Source organism: Elephantulus edwardii, unplaced genomic scaffold (assembly GCF_000299155.1).
Source record: "Elephantulus edwardii isolate Elephantulus edwardi_28Jun2011 unplaced genomic scaffold, EleEdw1.0 scaffold00315, whole genome shotgun sequence".
Taxonomy (NCBI): Eukaryota; Metazoa; Chordata; class Mammalia; order Macroscelidea; family Macroscelididae; genus Elephantulus; species Elephantulus edwardii.
This window is the reverse complement of record NW_006400065.1, coordinates 1,386,533-1,410,284: the sequence shown is the minus strand read 5'-3', so window position 1 is coordinate 1,410,284 and position 23,752 is coordinate 1,386,533. Positions and strand designations below refer to the sequence as shown.

Below are 23,752 nucleotides of genomic sequence, written 5' to 3'. Positions count from 1 at the left end.
CTTGTATTTCTGGAAGTCAATGTGTGTAATGTCCTTCCTAAGGAGGCTAATCAACATGTCTTAGTCACCATGTCTCTTAAAGGTCTCTATCATGGATTGGATGTTATGAATTGTAACTTCCAACTCTGGGATGATTATTCCATTTGGTAAGGACTGGTCCCTCCTGATAAAATGCTCAAAGCGAATGTGGGAGGATGTCTTTCCACCCCTATCTCCAAGGTGTGTTCTTGCTCTACCTCTTACCAGAGATTTGTTTGTTCTCTTGGCAACCTGTGGTATACTCATCAAAGTATTGATCCCAGATGTATCTGAAATGCCTTTTGGAATGTAAAAGATTATGCACAGAGAAGCAAGCAGAGTTAGAAGAAGATATATTCCATGCCACGCGAAGATCATCAAAAAGCCCCACATCCCCCTGCCCCGCCCCAAGCTTACACAGAAAGACTTTATGTAGAGCTGGTGCATAGAATTTGGTCCTCTAGCTGTCAGGAACCTCTCCAGAGTACTGAGAAGCAACAATGTCAGTCTAGAGACTAAGGTGCACCTGATCCAGCCCATGGTCTTTGCAATTACATGCTATGCATCAGAGAGCTGGACAATGACTAAGGATGACAGAAGAAGAATCGATGTTTTTGAGTTGTGGTGCTGGAGAAGTCTTGAGCATACCATGAGCTGCCAAGAAAACATATAGCACTGTCCTGGAGAGGGTGAAACCAAGTTTCTCTTTGGAGGCTAGGATTTTGAAGCTCTGTCTCTTATACTTTGGTTATGTGACCTGGAGAGACTGGTCCTTGGAGGAGGACATCATGCTTAGAAGGGTGGAAGGACAGCGCAGGAGAGGAAGACCCCAGATGAGATGCATTGATATAGTAACTAGGGCAATAAGGGTAGTTGTGTCTGAGTCAGGACAGGGCACGCTTCAGAGCTGTTGTACATAAGGTCACTATCAGTCTCAGGCAACTCAACGGCACATTAACAACAACAGTCTCCTAAATAATGAACAATCTAATTTCTATTTGATCTTTCTGTTACAGCAGCAGTCAACACTTAAGACATTCTCTTTTTTTACTTTATTGTGGTAAATATGCATAGTCTAGACTTTGCCATTTTAGCCATTTTTAAGTGTCGTAATCCAGCATCATCAATTATATCCACAATATTGTGCAACCATCACCCCCGTCTACGTCCAAAAATTTTTCTTCAAAGAGAAACTCTGTCCTAATTAATCAGTGACTTCCTAACTCACCCTCCTCCCATCTTTTCCTAGCTAGGAATCTATTTTCTCTCTTCACGAAAAACTTATTCTAGCGAACTAAGAGTTTTGGTCCCCTAGAGGGTAAGGAGCTGCGCTGCCAACCCAAAGGCACGTGGTTCAAATCTACCACTTGCTCCACAAGAGAAAGAGGCATGATGTCTGTCTGTCTGATTTACAGCCTCTGGAAACCTGTAGGCTGGCCAGCTATGAGTTGCTTCCAACTTGAAGACACCTAACAACAACAGATGCTTCTAGAGAGCTCAAGTGATCTAGTTCATAGGGGGTTGCCCTGCTAAGCCAAAGACCACGCCTGTCTGGCTGTTTGAATTCAGCAGCAGGAGAATGGTGGGCATTCTCCACCCACATCCTTGGCAACCCAGTGCAGGGTCAGCCATGAGTCGGTTCCGCCTCCACAACAATGAGCTTGAGTTTGAGACAGCTTATGGAAGTAGGATGGTGCAGTATTTGTCATCTTGTGTCTGGCTCACTCATTTCACCAGCAAAATGTTCTCAAAGTTCATGCATTGTCGTGTGTGAGAACGTCATTCCTTTCTATGGCTGAATAATACTCCATCATGTGACTCCACCTTATTTTGCCTATTCTGAATGAACAACAGGTGAATTCTGTTGGGAGCTTTGGTGGTTTTCACCCTTGAGCTACTGTGAGCAGACTGCTATGAACATTGCTGTCTTTGTGCCTGCTTGCATTCCTGCTTTGCAGTCTTTGAAACACGTCTTCAGGTGAAGAACTACTGAGCCAAACGCCAACTCTAAGGGAGCCCTGGTGGCTTAGTGCATAGCCTATTGAGCTGCCAACTGAAAGGTCACCAGTTCAAATCCAGAGTGAGGATAAAGATAGGGAGTTTCCTTCCAAAACAATTCACAGTCCTGGAACATGATGGGGAGAGTGTAATTCTGGGTTGGAACTGACTTCCTGGCTCTTTTTCTTGTTATGCTAATTCTGTGTTTGGAAAGTTGAAGGGTCATTGGGCTGGTACAATGATTGTAACAATGGACTCAAGGGTGTCACAGCTGGTGAGGATGGCACAGCATAGGGCAAGAGTCAAGGTTCAGATCTCTGGTTCACAGGGTCACTACAATTGGCAGTCCACTTGACAGTACCTAACAACAACATAATTCTGTTTTGGGGGTTTTTTGTTTGTTTTTTTTTACAATTTTAAGTTTGATCTTTCTGAAGAACTACTACTATTTTCCACAGTGGCTGTTTTATTTCACATCCCCACTAGCAGTGAATCAGGATTCTAATTTCTCCAAATCCTCAATAACACTTATTATACGCACACCCATGTTTATTGCTCCTTTACTCACGATAGCAAAGAGTTGGAAACAGCCCAAATGCCCACCAACAAACGAATGGATAGAGAAGCTGTGGTATAGTCACACAATGGAATATTATGCAGCAGTGAAAAACAAGGAACGCGTGAAACAGTATACAAAATGCGTGACCATGGAGGACATTATGCTGAGTGAAATATCTCAGTCACAAAAAACCAAATATGTCACACATAAAAAATTATGCCACTGTTATAAAGCAGGACTGATATGGGAGTTAGGGGCAAACTAAGAAAAGAGGGGATAAATAATGTACACAGCGTTGAAACAGATGAGGGAGAGAACTGTATAAAAGGAATATATGATTAGATATTATTGGCATGACAGGAGTCCAGAATAAGAGCTGCATAGTAAAGTGGTCCGGGGGTGGGACGGGACTGTAAAAACAAAAAAAACCCAAACAAATCCCACTTATTATTTTCCATTAAGTTTTTTTTAAATACATAACAATCATCTTTCTTAGTGGGTGCAGCATCTCTTTGTGGTTTTTATTCGTATTTCCTTAGTGATGAATGATATTGAGCATCTTTTCATGTGCTTCTTTGTAGATCTTCCTTGTCTGTTCAAGTTCTCTGCCCATTTTAAAACAGGGTTGCTTGGCCAGGACTGCAGGAAAAGGTTCCGCTATCTAATTGCTCAAGATGTGTGACTTCACCCAGGAGCGGGCCGCAATTTCAGGAGGCCTTCCAGCTGTCTGACTGAACAGGCCATGGCAAGAGCTGGTCCAGCCAGTGTGGGCACGTGCTGAGGGCCCTGGGCCAGAACCCCACCCTACCTTTTCCTGTGTGAGATTTTGCTGAAAGCCTCGTCAGCTGTCACGACACCTTTCCTATCTTATCTCTAAATAAACATGTTCTCTATGCCCAAAATAAAACGAACTAAAAACCATACAGGGTTGCTTGACTTTTTGTTATTGAATAGCAATAACTCTTTATATATTGTGGACACATGTTTGTGTTGCCTCCTTTCCTTCCTCTGCGCCTCAACAGCTCCAACTCTTGTCCAGCCCCCTCTTCACAAACTAGGATCCCTGCCCCAGTCTCCACCTTTTCCCTCCCAGCCACCTTCAATTCTGCAGCTGAAGGGGTCTTCCTAAAGCACAAATCTGTATCTGCTCCTCTACTGCTCAAATCAGCTATGTCTCCCTAGTGTCCTTGACAGGAGATCTAGCCCCTGTAATCTGGAGTTCAAGTGCTTGTAGAATCTGGCCCTGCTGACTCCACATCTTTTTGTTCTAGCCACTATGAACTTCTGGCTTTCTCAGTTCCTGCAACACTCTGCCTACAAATAAATCTTTACTAGTTTCTTGGCCTTTGATGCATCTCACATTCTTTTTATTCCCTTTATACTATCTAGTTCTCCTCTAAGGAGATTTGGTAGCACAGCACTTAAAGAATCTGGCTGTTAACCTAAAGGTTAGTGGTTTGAACCCACCAACTACATCTTGGAAGACAGTTTGCTTCTGTAAAGATTTACCATCTTAGAAACCTTATGGGAAATTCTGCTCCGTCTTCCAGGGTTGTTATGAGTCGGAGTAGACTTGATGGCAATAGAATCGTGATCACCTGTCCTTGACTCCAGGAAGCCTCCCTGGATTCCTAGGCCAGATCAGTACCCCCTTCTGGGCTTGTTTGTCCTATGGCTGGGGATTGCTTTGTGTCCCCCACTGGGCTGTGAACTCTAGAAGGCACTGCCCAGGGCTCCCTGGGTGCACAGTAGGTATTTAGAAAATTTTGTTGAGTTAAGCAATTAAGTGGTGGGTTAAACTAACAGAAACATCAGAGGTTCAAATCCACCAATGACTTTGCAGGAGAAGGGCGAGGCAGTCTGCTTTCATAAAGATTTATAACCTTGGAAACCCCAAGGGGTTCTTCTACTCTGTCTTATAGGTCATTAAGACTTGGGACCAATTCAGTAAGTGTGGGTTGCCTCTGAGGTTAAGAAATGAATGGATTCCACCCAGCAACAACTTTCCCAGTTTATTAATTCATGAAGGTGTCTGACTATTCTCTGAACCCACACTTCTATTCCCAGAGTGCTTGCTGGTATGCAAATAAGGGAGAACTTGGATTTTTGCAATGGGGTGACTCAGCTGTACTTTTGGGTGGACAAAATGGCAACACATTTTGTTTATGGTTAGATATGCTTCAGTATGTTTATAATGTGGAAATGGCCGCATTATTTTAAAAAAATAGGTGAGAAATAGAATGTCAGTGTAATGTGATCACTATTCTTGTGATTCATATAGCCCTGAGCTACAACAAATAGTCCTGTTAAAAAAGGTAACAAGCATGTATATTTCATAACCCCCCCTCCTTTTGGCTTCAGGAACTAATAGGATTTTAGTCTCTACTACAAACTTGACATAAATTCCACTTTTGATATTTTTTGCTCAAGCTATTCCTTCAAAATTTCTTTAGTACTTCAACACATCCCTACTATTATTAGTTCCTTTTGAGTCTGTTCCAGTGCATGGCAAGCCATGTGTGTCCGAATAGAACTGCAGTCCATTGGGTTGGGATGGTTGGTTGGTTGGTTATTTTTATGGCACTTTGAGTGAAAGTTTAAGGACAAATTGCTTTTCTATTCAGCAATTCAAACACATTTTGTTTTGTGACATTGCTGACAATCCTCACAATGTAACAGCACTCTCCCCAGTTCCTCCCTGTGTTTCCTATTTCCATGCATCCTTTTTTCTTACCTCTTCCTGCCTTCTGAGTTTTATCTCTGGGCAAATGCTGCCCTTTTGATCTTGTTGGTTGGCTTGCTTGTTTTAATGGAGTTCATTCCTCCCTGGTGTTATCGATCGCCTTATGGTCTACAGTTTGAAAATTGAGTCATGTTATTTCAGTTCCAGATTTGAAGGGTGACTAAGGGACTCCAATAGGGTTTTCATTGCTGATTTTTAGGATGTCGACGGCCACGCCTGCCATGAAAAGCACCTCTAGGTGAAGTCAAACTGATAACCTTTCCACTAGTACTTGAGTTCTTGACCATTTGCATCACAGAGAGACTCCCAACGCATTCATAAACCACCTTTCATTATCTGCCACCTTATTTTCTCAGGAACACACCCTAGGGGTATAGTACACTATATGTTAGGCTCCAGTCTGAAAGGTCAACAGTTCGAATCCACCAGCTGCTCATCTAGACAGGCAGTCTTTTCTCAAAGATTTTACAGCTTTGGAAATGGAGTAAGGTCCCCATGAGTGGGCACCTTTTCTAGTAGGAGGCCCAGGCTGTGTGTGTCTGGGAAGTCCTCCTCACAGTCTAACCTCCCTCCAGCCTGCTGTAGCAGCTTCACTAGTAGGAGTTCCAGGGAGTCTATGTGCCAACATACAGTACCCCCCAGCAGCCTAACTTCACTCCCTCATGCTGAAAGGAAGCCAGGTCCTAGGCGTCAGGAGAAAAGAGACACAGACGCTTGGTGGGTGCGTTTTAAGCACTTTTTATTGGAGGGTTGGAACATGGCGACAGTGCAGAACCTTGGAGGGAGGACAGAGGCTCAGTGCCAGTCTGTCCCAGCCTCCGGGTCAGGTGCAAAATACAAAAATAGAATCACAAATACAGCATAAGGGGGGAGAAGGATTTGGGGAGTCTATACCTTGTGGTCAGCAGGGGCAGGCCCCCCTGCTCACAGTCTCACACAGCGCACCCACATTCCTCAAAGATACAGACGGTCAAAGTCTATGATGCCTCAGGTTTCATTTACAAAAAACAAAATCTCATGTCCCCAACAGGCCCAGAAAGAGTCAGCAGAAAGGTGTAGGTGAGGGCCAGTCAGAAAGGATACAGGCAGAAAGAGCCAGAGAAAAAACAGGCAGAGAAACAGAGGGTGAGAAACACTCAGACAGGTAACAGGCTGTCAGAAACAACCATTAGGGGAGAGACCATCAGAATCACTATAGTCTAGAATCCCTGGGTGCTGCAAACAGCTAAACACTCAACTACTAACCAAAAGGTTATCAGTTCGAATCTACCCAGAGGCTCTTTGAAAGGCCTGGCAATCGGCTTCCAAAAGGTCCCAGTCTAGAAAACCCAATGAACGCAGTTCTGCTTTACACACAGGGGGTCACCAAGGCGCACAAGTGCCCCCCAGGCAACCAACTTCAACAGACAGGCTGATTGAGAGTTTCAGAGCAATATTCCCAATTTGAGGACACGCTTGTAAGGGCCAGCGTGACTTAGGCAGAGGCTTTGTGGACGCACTCACACACTCACGCGCACGCGCACACACACACCCAATATATAATATATTTATTTATACATAATAGATATAAGTGCCTTTCGGAAACCAGGACAAGGATAAATAGCTATGGGGAGTCTAGGGGTTTCCACCCGGGCAGGGGATGGGGAGAGGGGGGGCACGTGGAATGTCTTCCATGCAGCACAAGAAGGTGGCGTGCCTACCCCCGATATTAAAAAATATAAATCTGCCTCATGATCGGATTCTCACGAGGTGAAGCACAGGGAAGGCTGGGGGGGCTGGGGGGAGGAGCCAAAACCCAAGATTTGGGGATTTGAAGGCGTTTTGGGGGGGAGGAAGTTGGGATGGTGGGAGCCCAGCCTCTTTGAGTTTGCCAGTCCAAGAAATATTGCGGGGCTGGGCTGGGGAAGGGCAAAGCCTCAGCCTTTAAATCTCCTGAAAATATCAAGCCTCTCCTTGGCCCCCTTCTAGAGGGGACGTGGGGGTGGAAAGGGGAGGGAGAAGTTGGCGTCCTAGGCTGGGGTGGGGGTGGGCTAGGGCTGGGGAGGCGCCTTAAAGACAAAGGCCAGGGCTCTGGGCTGGGGTCCTGAGGAGAGAGGCCACGTAGTCACCTTCCCCTCAATTCTGTCACCCCCTTGCATCGAATTCAACTGTTGCAGAGGAGGAAAGGAGACAGATGGGGACGGAGAGGGGGAGAGACCAAGAAGGTCTGGGGAGTCAGGGGCCACAGTCCCTCCGAAGGGGGGCTCGGTCCCACCCGGGTTCCACCCCACAAGCTGACCGACTCGGTTCACAGTATAAAACACTCCAGCAGGGCAAGCATCACAGCGTCCCCTACTGCCTGAAATCAGAAAGGCCCAGCAAGGAAGGCCACGTGGGGCGGCTGGACGGTGGGCGTGTTGGATGGGGACTAGGGGGCTTGGAATAATACTGTAATCAGAAAGGAGGGCAGGGGGCTGCTGAATTTGAGGGGAGCTCCTCTGAAGGGAAGAAGTTCAGATCAGAGCCAGTTTTGTAGGGAGGGCGCAGCTGGATAATCAGTGAGGGCGGTTCACATTTCAGAGTAAATTGGGGGGATTGTCAGAGAGGACAGACATGCCCCTCAAAGGGATGTAGAAGGTGGCTCAATGCTGCCACTCAGTACAAAGGAGGGTGCAGTTCCATCGAAATGGGGGATAAATAAGGTAAAGTCAGGGAGTAGGGGTGACCCAGGCTAGGCACCCCCTAGAAGGGTAGGCATGAGAGATGCCAAAGGGGCATGGCGCTTCCTCCTTGGGCCTCTCTGGAGGCGACTCCAGTGCACCCGTCCCCCCATCGCCGCACCCCTTCCCCCCCAGCCCCACACAGCACTGCCTCTGGGCAGCATCGCCCCCACCCACCTCCTGTCTCCAGAGATCGAGTTGAGGTGTGCTGGCCAGTAAGTGGCCAGGGCTGTCTTTCCCCTCCCCACCCCACCCCCCACTTGCCCCCAAAGTCACCAGCTCTCCAGTCTCGCCGGGGCACCGAAACAAGAAGTGGCACAAAACACAAGGAGGTCCTGTCCGATGGCAGCGGCAGCAGAGGGTCAGACGGGGGAGGCAGGAAGGCCGCTCACCCACGTATCTCTTCCCCTCGCGCTCTGTCTCTCTCTTCCTCCACTCTCAAACCTCTCTCCCTCGTGTGTTTGTTAAGTTTTGTATGTCTAAAGGGTTCACAGAGCAAGAAGAGAGGGCGAGTTCAGGGGGTCGCAAGGCTGGTCACTGCCGCTGGTGCGTTGGGCGCCGGCGAACGCGGAGACCTCCGGGCAGGTGAGGACAAACGAGGAAGTGTACGAAGGGTTAACAACAGGGAAGGGGTCGCCGAGGACTTGAACTTCACTGTGTGTAAAGAGAGAAGCTGTCAGGTTGGGGGCTGCGTCTTGGCTGGTCTGGAAGGGCAGGGGCGGTGGTGGCGGGGGCGGCAGCAGCCAGCCGAAACCATCTTCCTTAGCGGATGCGGACCCCGGCAAATCTCTCACCTCCGCCAGCGGGCCAGGCCCCGGCCCCTCTTCGAAGGGGATCTTGCAACCCGGTTTGTGCGCCACCAGCACAAACTCCAGACGTTCCTTCTCCTTTTGGAGCTCTGCGATCTCAGACTCCAGCTCGGCTTTTTCTTCCTCCAGCTGATCTGTTTCCTGAAGAGCCCCCCAAGCGAAGCCACGTTGAAGAGGAGGAGGAGGAAGGAGAAAAAGGCCGTCAGCAACCAGAGCAAGCGGCGTACTCCTGAAACCTTCTCTAGGCTCAGAGGAAAACCAACCTGTTCCCTCAGAGGGGCCTGGCAGGCTATGGTGTTGGTGCGAGCCTTTTTGCCTGCTCAGAGTCTCAGTTTTCCCCATCCGACAAGTGGGTGGTTAAGTGCGCGCATGCGCAGGAGGCATTCTGAGGTCTGACGAGTGGCTGAATGACTATGTCATTTCATGTGAACTGTTCCCCTCTTTCCTCATTCTCTCACCCTCCTAGGGGAAGTCTATCAGGCTGAAGGTAAAGGGGAGGAGTCCTTAGTCTCCTCAAGGGTCACCCCGCAGGACACTGTATAGTGTTCACTGAGGTAGAGAGTGGAAAAGGAGGGGGCCTAGGAGTCAGTGGCCCCTATCTAAGGTCTGAAAATGATGAGTGGCTGGGGACAGATGACAAGGAATTGATACAAAGGGAAAAGGAATTGGAAAGAATGTAGTAGAATGGAGCCTGGGAAGAGGGGTGGTCGTTGAGAAGGGACTGAAGATGTGGAGAAACTGAGGCCACAAGGACTCAGTGCTTGCCCAAGACCAAAAGGGTGAAACCCTCATCGTACCCTTTCTGTTGAGGGACCCCCATATGCTCCTGCAAATGAAGTAAAAGCCGGGAGAGTGGCCTGAGGTAGGAGGTGTAGGCCCAGGCAGGGCACGGTCAAGGGTCCACATAAGTATGTGGGGGCCCCTCTATGGCACAGGGTTACCCCCTCGGGCTACATCTGCACCTAATTCCACATACGGCACCTCATGTTCTCAACCCTGGTGAGGGAAGAGAGAAAGGGAACTAGGCCCCACTTCAGCTGCCCCTCAGTCCACCCTGGGGTCCGTCCTCACCGCCTGCAGCCGGTCCGTCAGCTCCCGTCGGCGGTTCCTGCACTTGGCTGCTGCCAGCTTGTTTCGTTCCCGGCGAACCCTTCGCTTCTCCTCTTCCTCAGGCGTGAGCTGAGTAGGGGAGATAGAGGCCATGAGGTTTGGGGACAGAGTGCACCTCTTCCCCCCACCCTAACCTCTTCCTCTTCTTCTAGCACCTTCAGAAGCCAGAAAAGGGTCTGTAGTCCCCACCGGCTATATAAGAATGCTATGGTTTCTGCAGCCTTGAAACCTCAGTGCCCACCCCATCCCAAAAGTGAGAAAGTTCCTGCCACTCTTGTTTCCTGCCCTCAGACTAAGTTGTAGTGGCCCTTGCTCACCGTCTCCTCCGGGGCTCTCCTGGGCCGGGCTCGAGTTGGGCGGACAGGCCTAGGTCCGCTGGCTGCTCCACTGGTCGAAGGCCCACCACTGCCACTTGTTCCACCACTGCTGTAGCCACTCATGCCCGGTGTGGAGTAGCTGGTCCCCGGCATGTCATAGGGGTCGACGGGCTGGGAGGCCAGTGGCTGCCCCTGGGACTGGGCCATGGAAGAGATGAGGGTGGGTTGCACGAGCCACTGGAGGTCCTGGCTGGTTGTGATCGCGGTGACCGTGGGCACGAAGGAACCGGGCATTTCCCCGAGACCGGCGCACTCCTACGGGGTGACACATACACACACAGGCGTAGACACACAAACAGAGACACCGACACACACACGCCCAACACACATACACACACCGACCCCGTGAGTTAGCACAGGGCGAGCGGGTGTGGATGTGTGTGTCACAGGCAAAAAGCCACAACACCCACCCTTCCACTACACCGTGACGCAGTGGTTAATGAGGATTTCTGCTCAACTGGCTTCTCCCTCCTCCTCCTCCTTCCTCGGGGAAAGGTTGCCCGGTTCCAGCGGGTGGTGAATCACACCCCGGGTTGGTGACTCTTAGGTGGGGGGGTGGGAGGAGGCTGGACACAGCCGGGTGACAGAATCCCCGGGAAGGAGCCACAGCCACACACAGCCACAACACCCCACCCCCACCCCAGAGGCAAGGGGAGGGAGGGGGAGAGGCCTGAGGCCAAGCCTTTCTGTATACATACATACATACACACTCCTGTGTGCAGGAGCTAAAGGCTGGTTGAGAGGGCCCAAGAGACCCCCGTGCAGGGTTGGGGGTCCTAGCTAAAATGTTGTTGGGGGACAGGTCTAGGAGTTGAGAACATTTCAAGTAACTGTCTCTCCCCAGAGTTAGACTGACAAGTGACAGGTTAGAATGGACCGACAGGTAAAGTGATGGTCCCCGGAGCTTGTTCAGACTCTCAGGGAGGGAGAATGTCTGTAGGTCGAGAGCCCTCCAGTCTCAACCGGGACTTATCTGGCCCTCTGCACCTGGAAATAGAATCCTAAACCTGTACCCAAAGGCTTAACTACTCTCCCGGGGGGCGTGGTGAGGGACGGGCTGGCTCACCGGCCAATCAGCGTCCTGGGAACCCAGAAGAGGCGGGGCTCCCGGAGACCACCTGGTTGGTTGCCCCTTGGGTTAGTCCTAGCTTCAGACACACCCGAGGGACGGGGTGTCCAGACCAGAGGGAGTGCGTGTGTGTCTGGGTGTGCCTGGAGACGTGGCTGACAGTTTCCATGTCTCCAGAAGAAACTCCGCCACACACACAGACACCCCCTACCAGTAAAAGTAAAGGGGATTGAATCCCCGCACGGTCCTCGTGGACCCATCGGGTCTCAAAAGGTCGTGCCTGTCGCGACAGGAACCCCTTTGCTCTGCCTCGAGAGGCCTGTAAAAAGATTCCAGCACCGCGGAAACACGGGCCGGACGACAGAGCGGGGGAAGGAAACTGCGCCCTACAAATAGGAAGGGGAACCTGATTGGCCAAGACTGGAGCCACAGCGTCCAATCAGAACGCCGGACTGCCCCCTCCCTTAGCAACGTGGCCACGGCGTTCCAAAATAGAACGTTCCCGGGACGTCAGGGGCGGGGCGGACGAAGGGGGCGCCGTGCGTGCCCCGCGTCAGACGGAGGATTCCAGCGCGTCAGCCGTTACGCACGGGTCCCCCCGTTACGTCTCCGCGCAGGAGGCGGAGGCAGTGTGGCGGAGGGTTCGAAGCCCGTTCTCCCGCTGAGTGGAAGGCAACGGAGCGCCGGAGTCGGCACTCTGACGGAGGAAGAAAGCACTGGAGACTGCAGGAAGCTTTCTCAAGACTGCCTTTACCAACCTAACCACGCTAACTTCGGGTTGGGGACCTGAGCTGAGGACAGTCTCGGAGCCTAAAAGTTCTCAGACCTTATACAGCATACACATTGCACTGAGAGGCGCATTCTTCCTCCCCCTCCTCAACCTCGCTTGGCTACATTCCCTCCCAGCGCTCCACAAACACGACCAATTAATTGCAAGCACATGTTTTGACTCTTAGTAGTTTGCAAAGAATGCTGTGAGCCGATTGCCTTTAAGGTCGTGGATTTTGGCGGGGTTTTATTTTTTTCTTTTTCGCGGGGAGCAGGTCTCGCTCTACTCTTGACTTAACCCCCAAAGCCCACAAAACAGCATCTTAAACTCTCTGGAACTTACCTGGGAGGAGGCGGCGGTGGGTGGACTGCCGAAGGAGTCCACCGATGACAGATACTGAGACTCGGCGGAGGGCGAGGAGCTGCACCGGGATCCGGAGTCGTAGTCTCCAGGGAAAGCTTGAAACATTTCCCTGGGCACAGGGGGAGCCCTGTGACCACGCTGGGGTCGTCGGGAAGCCAAGGCTATAGCCGGGTGGGAAAAGAAAGATACGAGTCCGGGGTGAGCCCAGCGCGTCCCCAAAGTCCGCTGTCCGGGGATACTTGCTGAGGGGGTTCCACCAAAGTTCTGTGTAGCTCGTCCGCGATGTCCAGGTCTCACCAAGATTCTGCTGTGCTCCTGAAAATCCAGGCTCTGGAACACTCAAAAGTGCGGGGGGCCGCTCCCCCAGCAGCGGAAAGTGCTGTCCCGCTTTGCAGAATCCGCTTCAGGTGCGGTCTCCTCCACGCGTCCGCCGAGTTCCACGGAGGCTTGGGGTCAATAAAGAGAAAGTAATTCGCTCCTTCAAAACAAAACGAAGAATTTTCTAAAAGAATCCTTCTCCAAAAACTTTCTTTCCGGAAAAAAGAATAATCAACCGGATATCACAGCTCCCGAGAAGAAGAACCACAACAATCAAGTCCCCAAACCCGGTTCCTCGTGTCCCCTTCGTGGCCGTAGTTCTCAGTCTTATGAATGAAGCCCAGTGCCGCAAGCCTGTATTTATATGCCAGGGACCCGCCTCCTTGCTTACGTCACTCGCACCGCCTTCCGCAAACTTCCCAAAATCTCCGGTTTCATTGAATTGAGCCCCTTAACTCCCGGCCAAAGGTCTTTTCTAACCTCAATCTGGTCATCTGAATGATTTTTGTTGCCTTAGGGGTCTCAGGGGCTGCTCTGGGGGGCGCACGGCGGGAGGGGATTCCGACTCGTCTCCCCGGAGTTCCTGTGACGCAATTAGCCATATAAGGAGCTCGGCCGGGCAGGCTGAGTGTTTGTTTGGTATCCTAGCAATGACGTCAGAGGGAATCCCTCGCTCGCTCGCGCACCCCTTGCGCCTGCGGAACCCGCCCGCGCCTGCGCAGTGCCACGCCGCCCTGGGGCTGGTATTAATAGGTGCTTAAGCTTGTCGGGGGAAGACCCGAATGACCCAGGCGGGGAAGACCCTAACAGAAGGGTCTCCTGTACGTCTGAGGGAGGGCCCTCCTCCCTATTCTCTCGGTTAGTGCAGTGCCCTCCGCTGGAGAGGAAGGGCAAGTCTCCACAAAGACACACACACGAAATGTGTACACTTAAGCGGGGAAACTGAGTCCGGATCTAAGTGAGAGGGTCGTACCACCTTTTGCCTTGAAACATCTGGAGGGTTTAGGCAATGTTTCGCTTCTCAGTTTGCTGAGCGTCAGTTTGCTCAATTGGACAAAGAGCTTGTGTTTCTAACTCCGTGCGCCTCTCCGAAGCAGGAGATTTAAGGCAAATGGAAGGGGGATCTTTGGGGTGAAACGTCCCTGCTGACAGTTCTAGGACCGCGCCTTCGCGCTTTATAATCCATTCTGGAGACGGGGAAGGGAGGAATGTAGAGGCAATTAAAAATTAATACAGTTTAAAAAAACCCTCCAAAAGCCAGAACTCGTGTAAAGTGGAAACCTGTCAGAGGTAGAAAAAAAAAAAAAAAGTAGTTATTTTCTACTAAAAAGAGGCAAATGGCATATGCCTGTCAGTCAGGTGACCCTGGGAGATCCTGCTAAACAAGGTAGTCATGTGGAGCTCAGGCTTTCACAGTTTTCCCTGTAATAGTAATTGTTGCTGTGTCACTAGTAGCGTGGTCTGTTGAAGGTTCGAATCCACGAGCCGGAGAAATATGTGCAATCTCTGCTCTGCTATTTATAGTCTCTGAAAATCTGAGGAAGGGTCAGTTGTGAATCAGTTCCGACTCGATTGGAAATGAGAGAGTTTTCTCATGTTTTAGACTTCCAGGACAAACTTTATAATTCTTAAAACAGATTTGGAAGGTTAAGGGGGAAATTGTCCGTAGGTGGAGGGGAGTTAAATGATTTACCCACAAGCCTGTGCGAAAAGTTCAAATCCAGAATAGTTAAACCTCAGAGCTCTTCTTAACCTTGGATCCTTGAGCATTTCATGATCCACTGACACTTACTGTAAAACCTGAGCCTGGGATTGTTTAAATAATAAAAACTCGCACTGGCCCACACGTTCACAGCATGTATATTGGGGCTCTGTGGGAGGGAAGGCAGCTTATTTGAAGCCACCCAAGGAGAGTATGGGATTCAAAAGTCTAGCTCACTGAGGCCACAATAATCCTGAATTTAGAATCTGCCTCTGGAAAGGGTGCTTTTAGAACTTTCCCCCTCAACACTGAGTCAGGCATAGCCCCCAACACATTAAAATTATTGCATCCCAGAAAGGGATAAAGCTTGGCTGAGGGACACCTGACACACAGACCAGTAGCAGAATGTGAAAAAAGAGTGGTGGCTGGTTTCCAGGGGTCCAGTTCCCAGCATATTAGGGAGTATGGGGAGAACAGAATAAAAGGCTGAAGGATTTGAGAATGGTTGAGGTTTCCAGATGAAAAGTAGCCCTCCGCCTTTCTCCTCCCTCTCACTCTGCTGACCACTTGCAGGGAGGAAGGGACAGGGACTAGAGGATGACACAGCAGACACCTGTGGGCAGTGACTCGGCCCCAGCATCAGACAGGGAGTGACCCCCTAATCCTCCAGCCTCCTCTAAGCCCCTCATCTCTGCTCCCACTCTGCCTTGGGAGTCAGAGAAATCCAGACACCTACCTGGCTACCCAAAGACCTTCACACCCCTACACAGATGACACATCCATCCACACCACCACCAGCATATGCTCACAGGCCACTGGCCACACACCCAGGCATTCAGACAGCCCCATCTACTCAATATACTCAACACGCCTGGTCATAGAGAGGAACAACTTCACAGACACATGTAGAGGCCTGAGTCCTCACACAGTTACCAACATATCTCTCACGTGTGTAAGACACACATATGTCTTCGTTCATGCCCACTCATGTGCACACACACACACACACACACACACACACACACACACATTATCCATCAAATGCATACACACATTCATATACGCTCACACACATACGTATTGTTGTTAGGTGCCATTAAGTCTACTACAACTCATGCCGTTTGTTGTTGTTGGGTGGTGTCGAATTGAGTACAACTCATAGCGACCCTATGAACAACAGATCGGAACCCTGTCCTATGCTGTGCCATTCTCACCACCGTTTTAGTCTCCGTGTTCACCCATCTCATTGAGGGTCTTCCTCACTTTTGCTGACCCTCCATGTCTCCAAGCATGATATCTTTCTCCAAGGAAGAACCTCTCCTAACAACATTCCCAAAATATGTGGGACAAAGCTTTACCCATCTTGCTTTAAAGAGCACTCTGGCTACACCTTCTCCAAGTCGTATCAGACGTACCTTGTTCTAGCCTCATGATCTCTGTTATGCTCCAGCCCAGTGTTACATCTTGTTGAAGGTCTTATGTCCACCTTTTGCCTGTGCAGAGACACACGGGGTCTGTCAAATGCACACACATACACACACACTCACACACTCACTTGTTCACACAAACTCACAGTCTCCATTCACACACATACACACTTTTCACATTACACTCACAGTCTCAGATGCACACAGAGAGATGCTTACACATACGCCTTCAAAATAAAACCCAGTCCACCGCCACCTCAGTGGGTTCTGGGCCGCGGCAACCCTCCATTGAGTTTCTGAGGCTATAAATCGTTATGGGAGGAGACTGCCTATCTCTTCCCTGAGGAGCAGAGGATGGATTTGAACTACTGCACTTTCGGTTAGTAATCTAACACACTATGCCAGGATTTCTCTCCCTTAAAGGCACATGAAGATGCTCACATGCACTAGCGCGCACACACGCCCTATCTCCCTGAGGCCCACTGGAGGATACTCCTGGACACTTGCACACACCCTGTCTCACCCTCACAAGCTCCCTTATGCCCATAGGCCATGGACAAGGCAAATCTGTCTCAGTGGAGCTCGGCCAGCAGACCTTGCAGGAGGAAGAAGACTTCAGTGAAGGAAGAAGGCAGTACCCATTACCCTGGCTCCCCAGGCCACGGCTCTGCCCTGGGAAGGGCTCATCTCCTGCCCCCACAGGCTGCGCACAGTGGGTGGGGTAACGGGTGCTGGGTTCAGCTGTACTCTCTCAGAACATTCTGGTAACAGCCTCAGGCAGGTGCTGCCGAAAGCAGGCCTCATCATGCCGACCCACCCTTCCCTTGGCAAATTCCCTGCTGCTCTCTTCCTCAGTTTCCCCATCTGTAGAAAAGGAAGATTGGATGATGGCCCTTCCAGAAGTTCCCAAGGAAGCTCTGAGATAATAATAAAAAGGAGTAAATAATAATAAAAAAGGAAGAGTAACAATAAAAAGGAGGAGAAGGAGGGAGCAATTGGAAACAAATATTTATTAAGCATTTTTTATGTGCTGCACAGAGTCCCAAAGACTTTATGTTTATTATCTCCCTTACTCCTCAAATCAGGTTCATAAGTGGGTTCTGGGACAGCCCCTAGTGCGTTATGGAATAGACCCATTGTACAGAAAAGGAGACAGAGGCACAAGAGGTAAGCCTGAGAACAGTGCTTCCAAGGCTATCAACCAGTACAGGACTCGCCCAGCGAAAATGCGTCTTCCAGTGCACGATAATGTAACTTCCAGTGCCTGTGTTTGTAGCAAGTTCCCTAGACACCCAGGCTGGGGCTGCCTGGACCATCCTGGGAGGAGAAGAGGCTGTGAGCGCTTCAGGGAATGTGGGTGGTCGGTGGGCCATGTGCACGTACATGAGCGTGCCTGTGTCCCCTTGACCTGTGACCTCTCTCTTTATTGTGGAAAATATCGAAAGCAACACAATTGTCATATTTCAATTTTTCTTGCATGAACCAATCGGCGGCGTAAGGAGCCCTGGTAACTATCAGTGGCCAACTGAAAGGTCGGCGGTTTGAATCCACGAGCATCTTGTGGGAGAAAGCTAGGCAAGGGTCCTCCAGTAGAGCTTTACTTCCTCAGACACCCTATGGGGACAATTCTACTCCATCCTACAGGGTCCTTTTGAGTGTATTGACAGCAGTGGGGGCTTGGTCCTGCGTCTGGCAACCATGAGTCAACTTTGGTCTGTATCTATTTGCCATTTTTAGGTATTTCATCTAAATAGAGTCTTTGTCCTTTTGTGACTGATGTACCTCACTCAGCATCATATTTTCAAGGTTCGTCAATGTCACACAGTATATGTACCACATTTTGTTAATCCAATCATCCGGCGGCCACTTGGACGAGCTGTCAGGAGAGGCCAGTCCCTGGAGAAGGGCGTCAAGCTCAGGGAAGCAAAGTGTCAGTGGTGAAAAGGGAGGTCCTCCGCGAGGTGGGGTGACCCAGTGGCTGCACCCATGGGTTCAAGCGAAACAACAGGACTGAGGCTGGCACAGGACTGGGCAGGTTCCCGTCTGGTGTACAGAGAGGCACGTTTAACTGGAACCAACTTCATGGCATCTAACAACAGCCATTGATGGCATTGAGGGTCTTCAGTGAGTGTGACTCGATGGACAGATGAACTCCTAGCTGAGAAACCCAGGAGGCCAAATGGAGGAGGTGTTCCTGGAGTTTCAGAACAGAGTGGTCCAGACCAGCGGCTCTCAACCTGGCCCTCCATAGAGTTCCACATCCAAACTCATCATCATCATCATCATCCATTCCAGTCTCCTCTCCCTCCACTCTATCAACCCAGCTGCTCTCTCTTGCCTTCAAGCTTCCGCACTATTTTTCTCTTTGTGTGGAGTCCTCTTCCCCACCCTTCTTAGGCTTATACTCTCAGCATCCCTTCCTCCAGGAAGCCCTCCTTGACCTGCAGGTTGGGTCAATTCCCTTTACCCACAGGATCGCTCATCTCAGCCTCGTCTATCCTGGGTCATCACTTTTGGGGGACAGGTCTGTTTCCCCTGCTAGGCTATGAGTTCCGTGCAAAGTGGACTGGGGTTGCCCATGTCACCATCGTGTCCCCAGCACCTGGCACACAGAAGCCACCGATCTTGAGTCAGTTCCGATTAATGCTGAGCCTATGGGACACAGCAGAGCTGTCCTATGAGGTTTCCTTGACCATGGTCTTTATGGATGAAGTTCACCAGACCTTTTTCCACGGTGCTGCTGGTTGGATTCGAACCTCTAACCTTTCAATTACGAGCCAAGAGCAAACTCACTGAGTCACCAAGGAGCACAGAAGGAGGTTGCTAAGACTCTCCTCCATATTTCTTTTCAAGGATGGAGGTCTATGTAATTTTTTAATAATTATATCTTTACTTTTAAAAATATATTTTATTTCATTATTTTTTGTGTGTACCATCAAATCAGATCTGACTGGTACAGGATGAGATTGTTCCTCCTTCTTCAGCAGAGCATCTGGTGGATTTGAACCATGCATCTCTGAGATTGCAGTTGCAGCTTCTTGCCACTAGGCCACCAGAGCTCACCTACCTTTTTACCTTAAAAAGGAGTTTAATAATACTTACTGAGTTAATAGATCCTCAGGGAGTGCTAGTGGGGTCGCCCTTAGGGAATGGTGCTGCTAACCAAAGGCAGAGCCTCTGTAGAGGCCCCAGGCCGCCCGCGCTGAGCGGGGGAAAGATGGGTAATCTCCTTCCATGCAGTTTACAGCCTCTGAAACTCACTAGAGAGGGTCGGCTACAAATTGGTTCTTACTCGACGGCAATGAGTTTGAACAACTATCCTCCGGAACACAGATGGGACATCTAGGGCAAAAAAAACCAGCTAAACTTCTGTTCCTTTGTCTTTGGGTGGTGGATGGTGGAAGATGTTACAGACACCCTGGCTGACAGGTAGAGGCTGTGTCTAAATGCTGATGAGCCATCTGTCTGGTCCCAGGGAGGCCTCGGATTAGACTCAGTTAATGGCAGTGGGTATTCTTGGGGTGCAGACAGGTGTGTCAGGAGTGGGAGGCAGGGGGGGGTCTCTCTCTTTTTTTTTGTTTTATTTTATTACTTTGTGCGTGTACCATCAAATCGGATCTGACAGGTACAGGAGGAGATTGCCACTCCTTCTCCAGCAGAGCATCTGGTGGATTCGAACTGCATACCTCTGGGATTGCAGTGCTGCTTCTTGCCTCTAGACCACCAGAGCTCTCTTATGGAGGTCTCTTTTATGGGACCCCAACTGTGGAAACAGACATAACACACACACATGCAGGTAGAGCACACATACAGATCCTGAGGAGACCGTGTTCACAGTTGACACTCTTTTCACAGTCTAAGTTTGAGGCTGAGTTCTCTAGAGAAATAAAATCAAGATATAGATAGATTAGATAGATAGATAGATAGATAGATAGATAGATAGATAGATAGATCTTTACATAAGAGAGATTTCTTTCTTTCTTTTTTTTTTTTTAGACTTCTTTATTTGAAGGTAGTGCCTCACGTCCTTGTAGAGACTGGCAAGTTCCAGGTCTGTAAATCAGATCTCAGGAGAGAAGCATCTGAGAAGGTTAACGAGTCCAAATTGTAGACAGGCAGGGCCTCAGACTGCTGGCTTCAGAGGCTGATATGTCCAGATGTTGTCAGGGAGTAGAGTCCAAGAGATAGCTCAGATTGCAGGTTTTAGAGTCCGATGGATCCAAGGTCGAGGTTTTAAGATCAAATGCTGCAGAGTCAAGTTCAGAGGTCATAGACCAGTTGCAGGATGTGGCAAAAAGCTTCCTTGAGGAGACTAGGCCTTCATCATCCAATCAGGCCAATCATGTCTTTGCAGAACCACCTCTAATCCTGCCTCATTGACATCCTGTTGGTTTTGTTGTTAGGTCCTGCTGACTAACACTCGTAATGATCCTGTGAACAATAAATACTGCACCATCCACACAATCTCTGATATGCGGGGGCCCGTTGCTACAGTCACTGTGTCAATCCATCTTGTTGAGGGTCTTCCTTTGTTTCTCTGACCACCCCCCATCTTTCCCAGCATGATGTCTTCTCCCAAAGACTGCTCCCTCCTGACAACATGTCCAGACTATGTGAGTTGAAGTTCCAGCATCCTAACCTCCAAGGAGCACTCTGTGGAATTCACAACACATAAGATAGTTACATCATGCTGAAAATCATGGCCATGTTGACACACGCTATTAACTATATCATACTGGCATACACACCTGACCATGCAAACACCAGTCACACACATGGAGCAACATATATAAAGAGGCCGTCAGTGACACAGTTAAATGATTGCCTGAAAGGTCAGTGGTTCAAATACACCCAGAATCACCTCAGAGGAAAGGTCTGGTGATCTGCTTCCAAAATGTCACAGCCATGAAAACCCTCAGGAGCACATTTCCACTGTGACACGCACGGGGTGTCAGGAAGATCTAACAATAATTAACAACAACAGAGCTATGTGTGAAATTGAACATGCACACTGCAGAGATGCAGAGATGCACACACACCGCCCAGATCAGAGACACTGTGTGAGTACACAGATAATGAAGTGTACACAGAACAGACACAAGCAGGGTATACACACAGCACACACCAAATCACAGGGACTGACTGAGTGACTCACACCTTCTTCTGTCTTCTGAGATACACAACTCTACACACACTGGCTGAGCCCAGCAGTCCAGTGCCCACAGATTGATGCCCCACCCCCAGTCCTATAGCTTCTCAGAATTTCTCCCCATCCTCACAAGGTCCCCACAGTCACAGGGGCACAAAACGCCTCCAGATCACAGATGTGCTGAGTTGCATAAAAACCTCCAGAACAAGGCAGCGTGGTATGCACCCAGAGACGCAGAATCCCAGAAGTGCCTCAACCACTGTGAAGTCTTTCTCCCACACACTCTCAGAACCTGCCCCCCCTTTCTATCAATCACACACAGCTTCACATATGCAAGGACTCAGAGAAGCAGACATGCTCAGATGTACACAAACACACACACACATAACCAGAGCTAAGCAGAGGATCCTCTCCAATTGTCCAATTGATGCTTATTCCTGGCTCTGGGTCTAGAGTCTTTTTTTTTTTTTGGGTCTAGAGTCTTAAGGAGCCTCACATTGTGAGAACCAGTCTCTCATTCATCTCTGGCCCAGACTCATTGAGTGACCCCATGTGACTCGAGACATTGGGATGCAGTTGGAGTGCTCAGTGAGGTTGGAGCAAGCAAGGAGGGCTTCCAGGTGGCAGCGCATCTCACTACCACCTGGTCAAATCCTGAGAAGATTTGGGTAAAGAAGAAAGCTCCAGGAGTGCGCTTTCCCTAATGTAGACATTCTGGGCCATAGAGGAGGAAGCGGCATGTACTGTGAGGAGCTAAGAGGAAGGACCAGACCGAAATTTTGTGGCATGACTCCAGTGTAGATCTTACTAGCTGGGTTTAAGATGACAATAATCATCATAGTGGAAGTATTTATAAAGGAAATCCTAGATGGTGCAAACCATTAAGAACCTGACTACTAACTGAAAGGTTGATGGCTCAAATCCCCCACAGTCACCTCTGCAGATAGACCTGGTAGTGCGCTTCTGAAAGGTCACAACCTTGAAAACAATACTGGGCAGTTCTGCCCTGCAAGCATGGGGTTGCCATGACTTGGAACAAAACAATCATAACTAAGGACAGTAAGAATAGCAGTTGACAGTCATTTAAAAATTAACCGGTAGTGACAAATATCACACCATGAGTTTCGTTCTTGTGGCTGTTGAAGTCTGAAGCTCAGCTTCTCCATCTGTAAGATGGGAATGATGGTAGTACCCGTCTCCTGGGATAGTTTGAGGCCAAGAACAGTGAGTGCCTGGCAGACGGTACGGCAGCAATCTTTTTAGCTTGTATCTCCTTGAATGCCCCTGCCTGGTGACCCCACATGTGCAGACAGAACTGCTCTGCAGGGGGTTTCAAAGCTGGGACTTTCAGGAAGCAGATGTCCAGGCCTGTTTTCTGAGGCACCTCTTCATAGAGGTTCCAACTACCAACTTTTTGGTGAGCTGTCCATTTGCACCATCCACAAACCAAATCAAACCCAACCCACCATGGTGGAGTTGATTTCCGACTCACTGTGACACAGGCTTCTGAGACTAAATCTCTCCAGGAAGAGGCTGCCTGTCTTTCTCCCATGGAGCTGCTGGTGCATTTGAATCACTGACCTTTTCAGTCCTTAACAACTCAGTATATAATGTGTGGGACTCCTATCACCGCAATAGTAATAGTGTTGTTAGCTGTGCTTGGACTCAATTGCACAGCTTCCCAGGCTGCAGTCTCTACAGAAGCAAGTAGCCAGGCATGCCTTCCATGGAGCCACTGGGTGGGCTTGAACTGCCAACCCTTCTATCAGCAACCAAGTGCTTAACCACCATGTCACGAGGTTTTGAGGTTTTGTTGTTGTTATGTGTCGATAGATTGCCTGTGACCTGTAGCAACCCTATGCACAATATCTCTGAATGCTGTCCTATCCTGAGACGATCTCACTGTCTCTGACACACCTGCCCCTATTGCCCCAGTCACTTGTCAGTCCATCTCATCCGGGTTCTTTCTCTTCTGCTCTGGCCCCCCACCCATCCAAGCATGGTGTCCTTCCCCCTTCTGGCCACATGCCCAAAGTATGAGAAACAGAGCTTCAAAATCCTTGCCTCAGGGAGCAAGTTGGTTTCACCCTTTCCAGAACAGACCTGTTTATTCTCTTGGCGGTCTATGGTATGTTCGAGACTCTTCTCCAGCACCACAACTCAAAGGCATCAATTCTTCTTCTGTTATCCTTACTCATTGTCCAGCTCTCTGATGCACAGCAAGTAATTGTGAAGACCGTGGCCTAGATCAGGCGCACCTTAGTCTCTGAGACTGACATCGGTACACTTCAGCACTCTGGAGAGGTCAGGGACCACGCCACCAGGGGGTTCCTTAATGACAAAGTTACTATTATCACACCGAGCAGATGTGAAAACCAAGGCCTAGAGCCCTTGGGGAACCTGCCTAGACATGGGAAGCTGCTCTACTTGAGAGAAGAGACCAGGCAGCCACCCACGCATGAGGCTCCCCAGTCCTGGGTGGTCGGAGCCGGGGCTCCCCCGCAGAAGTCCTGCGCGCGTGCGCTGGGCGCCTGCCTACGCCTTGCTTGCGTGCTGTGTACGCTTCGTGTGGCCTTTCCATTGTTCTCTGACCCACAGTCTTGCACCCCGAGGTGCCCTGCGCAGACACTCAGACCTCATCC

The 23,752-nt window shown here is 49.7% G+C and overlaps 1 protein-coding gene across 2 annotated transcripts; it reads right to left on the bottom strand.

Annotated features, from left to right (window-relative positions):
• Positions 1 to 8,200: 8,200 nt before the first annotated feature.
• On the bottom strand, positions 8,201 to 12,744 carry FOSB (FBJ murine osteosarcoma viral oncogene homolog B). 2 transcript variants are annotated; one of them, XM_006901234.1, is made up of 4 exons: positions 12,494 to 12,744; positions 10,254 to 10,568; positions 9,898 to 10,005; positions 8,201 to 8,967 (listed from the first exon to the last, which is right to left on the bottom strand). In XM_006901234.1, exons 1-4 carry the CDS (start codon positions 12,617 to 12,619, stop codon positions 8,506 to 8,508), a joined length of 1,011 nt encoding a protein of 336 aa, XP_006901296.1. In that variant the 5' UTR covers positions 12,620 to 12,744; the 3' UTR covers positions 8,201 to 8,505. The 2 variants fall into 2 exon arrangements, with proteins under 2 accessions (XP_006901296.1, XP_006901297.1); XM_006901235.1 differs by lacking the exon at positions 9,898 to 10,005 and having other exon boundaries at positions 8,506 to 8,967; positions 12,494 to 12,619.
• Between the last annotated feature and the right edge of the window lie 11,008 nt (positions 12,745 to 23,752).

Coding starts and splice junctions, on each gene's coding strand:
- FOSB (XM_006901234.1), bottom strand. CDS start 12,619: ATGTTTCAAGCTTTCCCTGGAGACTACGACTCCGGATCCCGGTGCAGC. Junction 10,569..12,493: donor CCACCGCCGCCTCCTCCCAG/GTAAGTTCCAGA, acceptor GTCACCCCGTAG/GAGTGCGCCGGTCTCGGGGA. Junction 8,968..9,897: donor TGACGGACCGGCTGCAGGCG/GTGAGGACGGAC, acceptor GGGGCTCTTCAG/GAAACAGATCAGCTGGAGGA.